Raw genomic sequence first — 5736 nt, 5'->3', positions numbered from 1 at the left:
CCTTTGTCTCCTCATGTGGCTCCTCAAGTTGTCATTTTTTATCCTCAGATCCTCCTCCTGTCTCCTTAACATGTCCTCCTCTGCCTGCAGATTATGTTGTTTCTTTAAGGCAGCAGCATGCTCCAGAAGGGCTGCCTTTTCAGCTTGAGCTTTGAGAAGTGCAGATGATACTGTTGAAGAAGTGCGTGAGGTTTGGGACTTGGAGCGGGACTTAGCCCTGCTTGGGACATTGGAAACACTGTCGTCTGGTCTTATGTCATCATCAATTTCTGTCACAATTTCACAGGCACTAGCAGCAATGGTTTGTGATTGACCAGCCTCATGAAGCCACCTTTTCACATCCTCCTCAAATTCACAGTACTTTCTCTTTTTTCGTTCAAACCATTCCTTTTGCTCATTAACCTCCTCCTCGGTCAGAGGCAACGTCAAAAATGCATCATATGTATTACTCATTTCATCAAAACATGCTTTCAATGTGTTCAGCTCAGATTGCATTTTTGTGACATTCTCATTGGATTGCATAAGCACTTTGACTCTTTCAATGTACTGGCCGGTGTGGTTGCTTTTTGTTTTTAATGTTTTCAGACAGTTTTCCTTTTGTAAAGCCATGCCTTTTTCTGTTAACTTTGGGGTCCTTTTTGCCAGTAGTTGCGCACCATTGCTGCTCACAGGCTCCATGACATCGGACATATTGCAAATTCCCCTTTTGTCACACAATAAAGTGCGGTGCAAATGTAAACTTCAAAGGAAGCGCAGCCGCGCTGTTGACAGTTCACAGGGTCCGGTCCAGGTGCAAAAATCGCAAAGCAAATGCCCAAATAAATAAAGGCAGTGCAAAACAGGCGTTTGTGTCACTAATAAAAGTCCGGCAGTGACAAAACATCAATAATAATAACGGACGGCAATGCAGAAAACTTGTCACCAATAAAAGTCCGACGGTGACAAAACATCAATAATAAAACAATGGACAGCAGTGCAGCAATTGTCAGCAACGTGTCACCAATAAAAGGTAGCAGTGAGTGACACACGAAAAATAAAATAACTCCAGTAGTTATTTGCTGTTTTCCTGTACAGCCTTTTCGGTGTTTCATTACATACCATGGGCTTGATATTGATGAGGCTTAGTTTGTGCTGCGTGCTGCGCGTCCACTTGTTAATATTTTGAGTTTGTCTTTTGTCGTTGCACTCCTTCCAGACTCCAATCCTCGATCCGTAGGGCCTTTTCAAATTAATGTTCTTTGTGAATCATCACGATGCCCAGTTCCTGGTTAGAGTCCTCTTCGAATGGATAGGTTTTTACTGTTGTAAGTGCTAGTTTGTCCGCTTTCAACCTTTTCCAAACAAACCCACTGATGCACCCATTCTATGGGTTTAGGTGTACGCAGTTTAGGAAGAACTTCATTGTCCACTTGTTGCTTTCTTTTGCTTTGCGTTTTATTCACATAAAGTGCAAATAGACAGCATCGTACAAAATACAAATGTCTTCCATGTTAACTGGTAAAAACCGTGTATCCACTAGGTGCATGCCTTCTCCCCCCACACCTGTCCATAATTAAACCCTTGGCCTGGGAGGCGTGCCCGTCTGTGCCCAAAACAATAAATCAATTAGCCAATCATATTCAGAATATTCTAGGCTAAAAATAATAATAATAATAAACAAAAAACACAGTGAAATGGCTTCTACATATATATATATAGGCTATCATTTTTTTATGACCAATATGTTGGGGACACATGCCTACATATTTTATCTGAGATTTGGGAACAATTTATTGATTCAGCATGAAGACTAAAGCCTTCTGAATAAATCTATACGCAAGTGTATGGTTCCGAAAATTTCTCCGCCACCTAAAGAGGTGGCGGAGGATTTAGCGGAATTTCCGACAAACCAAAGGCAGCGTCAAGTTCACGGCCATTTTCATGAATTCCAAATTAATGTGGGAAATCCACGTAAATGCCTTTCCGCTAGCGTCACGTCAATATATAAGCGGAAGCGCGTTGAAGAATCAGGCCCATTGTCTCTGTAGTCTAATGTAAACTCCATATTAAAATTTCTACCGATCCCGACGACCTTTGCCGCATGTCTTCCCCCCCCATCTCTCTTCCCCTTTCCTGTCATAATACTGTAAAAATCTATCAATAAAGGCAAAAAGAAAGAAAAAAATATCTTAAAAGAAATAAGTTCCCTTTCTTAAATTAATGACAGAAATGTGCACAAAGGGTAATTACATGGTGATTATTTTACATCATGTACTGTAATCTTTGCAGAAAGGCTGATATTATCTGTCCTGAAATTAAAGTGTCATCGCACATGAAGTCTGAGTGATGTATTATTGTGATTAATTAGTATTAGGAATGGCACTGTGCCATTAAAATAATGGGAGATAAAGATCTCACTCCCCATTAATGAGTTTAGTTTTAAACTACCCAATCATTTCTTGGAAGCATATTACGAGCCCACACACTGATCCTCTAAGAAAGAAAAAAAGAAGATCCTGCACAATACCAAATGTGCAAATACAATTCCAGATGTCATCAGTCTCAGTAAAACAGAAACTCCAAGATGCAGGTTTACTTTACCCCGCATCGACAATTGATATTAATTAATGCAAATCAACCTTCTAAAGCTCTGGAATATAATTTTTAAACATTCAAACATTAATATTACTTGTACTTGAGAGCTGGAAGGAAGCAACTGAAATGATGCTTCCTTCGTGTGTATGTCTGGGTCGTCTCTGGTGGCGACGTTGACATTTGCATTATGGATTTGGTTTTTAAAGCCCACTGCCTCAGCAAGTCATGGTTATCTTTCAGCCTGTAGTTCTCTGTCACGTAATTACATCCGTTGTGTCTAATAGCCATTAGACACAAGTTACAACAGACGCTGGACAATGTTCAGCTCTAGGCTGTTAACACCTATTAATTGTAGACCTACTGAAAAGAGTCAAAGAAATGAGGTTTAATATTTCTTTACAGTATATTTTCCATCATTTCAATTGCCTATTTTCTACTCAATTCATGGCCATTCGTAATCGTATGCAAATCACTTTCTCTGGTGTTGAGCCAAAGTATGGAAGTCAGGTATAAAAGATGATTCTCTGAACTAACGCCATACACAACTCACACTGAGGTATGATCATATCTGAAAAAGATCCCAAGCACTGTGGCTCGTAACTGTATTTGGCTTATTTGTCAAAACCTTCCACACAGACCTAGAAAATAAAGATGATATTCGCCACCATATAGCAACAGGACTTTTTGGTGTGAATACAAGCAAGAGTGAGATTACTCCATTACCATTCATTGTATACCGTATTCCATTAAGAGTAAAAATACAATAAGGTCTCAAGGCACTGTAAAAGGCATGGAAAATACTAACGCAGCACATTTCTTTTAAGATATGAGTTACAAAACCATTAGTTCCTACAACAACAAATAATGAGACTCAGTTCTAAAATAAGTGTGTACCTGTTCTTGTGCGTGTGTGACTGCGCGCACGTGCGTGTGTGTTTGTTTTTGAGTGTATCCAGGTTCACGCATTTTGCAGACTCAAGTTCCCATTAGGGAGAAGTTGAGGAAATCATTTGTTTTGTTGTGTCACAGTTTTTCTTTTCAACAATTCATCTCTTCGTTGGCCAGGACTAACGCTGTCCGACATGGAATATAGATCTGAAGGAGGAAAAATAAAGGAAAGGAGGAAGAGGGAAGGAAAATTATACAATTACCTTTATAATGTCCAACGATACAATGCAGCATGAGACAAGCTATGGTAGGCTAATGCTGAATATGTCTGCACACATATAAGACTAAATTAGCCTTTCTTTAATACCTAATTATTTTTATACCAATTTGACCTTGTAACATATTGAAAACCAGCAGATAATGCACGATAGTGCACCCAAAATTAAGCTGGTCCTAAAATCCTAAAACTGCTTTTCATTCCATTCCTTTAGTTAGGAGCTCCTTTAGTCACTTGGTCCTATAGGCATTCACCTGCTTAAAAGGAAAACAAAATACATTATTCTGCATCCCCAGAACCATCGTTGAGAACCTGAATTGTTGTCTTGTTGTGGGTCAACGGGACAGAACAAGGCACGGCACAAACAAGGGACTCAATTATTTTCGCTCCTATGCCACCAAAATGTGGAACGCCCTACCAACAGTCATTAAGACATGTGAATCCCTTGACTCCTTCAAAACTGCTCTCAAAGGGCACCTACGGACGGCTGCAATTCGAAACTGGCCCCTGTAAAATCTGAATCCCCTCCACCGCCCCCCCCCCCCCCCCCCCCCCCCTTTTCCCCTCACTGTATATGTATCTTTTCCCTTTTTGCTTCCTATATGATGAATTCCTGTTCTGTTCTTTAACTACATAGAAGTGTCTATTTGTATGTCTCTAAATGTTTTGATGAATTGAACAATGTGGACCCTGTTGTAAACAAGTGTAATGCTTAATTGGGTCGTCCACTCACAGTTTAACAGTCTTTGTATTGAGTTTGTGCTTGAAATGTACTGTAATTCTACAAACTGTTAATAAATATTTCAATCAATCAATCAATCAGAGAAAAAAAACTGTCCCAAAGACCAAGACATGGTGCTGTAATTCAGCTAAAAGCCACTTGGTGTCACTATAAGCCCCTACAAAGGGCAGTTTTATTTGTTCTTGTTTGTGGCAACATTTAAGGTCTGCACTTAGTTCAGTCGCTGTTAAATGCCAACGATATACAGTGACATTTGCTGATAGACTGGCTGCGTGTGAACTATGGTAAGTGAAAACATGAACGTACAACCGTACATGTGTCATGAATGTTTCTGTTCCTCCCAAGGGTTTGTCAAATCATTGCACGCAAAACAATGAATAAGATGTCTTAATGTGAGTGACCATTGAAGATAATGTGATATGAAAACAGGTGTAATATTAGTACATACTACATACATAGTATTAGTTGTGTAATGTGTGTGTGTGTGTGCGTGCGCGCATGCCTGGTGGGCTGGCTTAATGCTGCAGGTAGGCTGCAATATTGTGCGTGAGGAGAGCACAAAAGGAGTCTTATTTAATTTTAAACACACACTGACTTCAGATCAGTGTGGCAGAATGGATGCCAACCATAATATCCCCTTCAGGCAATCTGCTGTAGACTCTAAAAGCCAATCTGCAGGATCCAAGGGTTAATTTGCACTCATTATAACACACATTGTGGCCCCTTCACATCTGTGAAGGGGCCACGGCGACGAGGGAAAGATCAAATGCAATGAGAAGCGCTTTGATAGGGGGTGGTGTCACTATCCACATCCATTTAGTTGAAGGCTTGTATTCCAAAACCATCAAATCATGCCACTATTGTAGTTTTAATGTGGATTTTGTATGTCATTTCCCCCAGACAGCGTCAGGAGGGCAGTTCCTGAGCTCAGAGTAGAACCCGGAACATTGTGCTTATATGTGGTCACACTCCTATATGTCACCTTAGTGGGGAATCACTTCTTAAGGCCTATTCATAGTGCATTCTTCATAGTCATAGTCCACTTCTTCGGTGAAGAGGTGACCACGGAAACCGTGAAAAACAGAGAGATGTGTCGTGTGAGCCGTGACCACCGCGGTGTGACGTCATGTTGTAGTTTTCAGTGGTCACCTCTTCACCAAAAACTGGACTATGAATAGGCCTTTATTCTGTCAAATCTGCGGTCTCACTTTAATTGTCACCCACAATGTGTAAATACTTCAGTTTCAGTTTTCCT

At 40.3% G+C, this 5736-nt stretch overlaps 1 protein-coding gene across 1 annotated transcript in view; it reads right to left on the bottom strand.

Annotated features, from left to right (window-relative positions):
* Positions 1–1646: 1646 nt before the first annotated feature.
* gbe1a (glucan (1,4-alpha-), branching enzyme 1a) overlaps positions 1647–5736 on the bottom strand; it is a 194692-nt gene continuing 190602 nt past the window's right edge. The window contains exon 16 of the mRNA XM_083777724.1: positions 1647–3669. Coding sequence (XP_083633850.1) covers positions 3613–3669 — 57 coding nt within the window. The 3' untranslated portion in view covers positions 1647–3612. The remainder of the gene's footprint in view (positions 3670–5736) is intronic.

This window comes from Protomyctophum parallelum (assembly GCF_964188405.1).
Source record: "Protomyctophum parallelum genome assembly, chromosome: 1".
In the NCBI taxonomy this organism is placed as follows: domain Eukaryota; kingdom Metazoa; phylum Chordata; class Actinopteri; order Myctophiformes; family Myctophidae; genus Protomyctophum; species Protomyctophum parallelum.
This window is presented reverse-complemented; position numbering and strand designations above follow the sequence as displayed.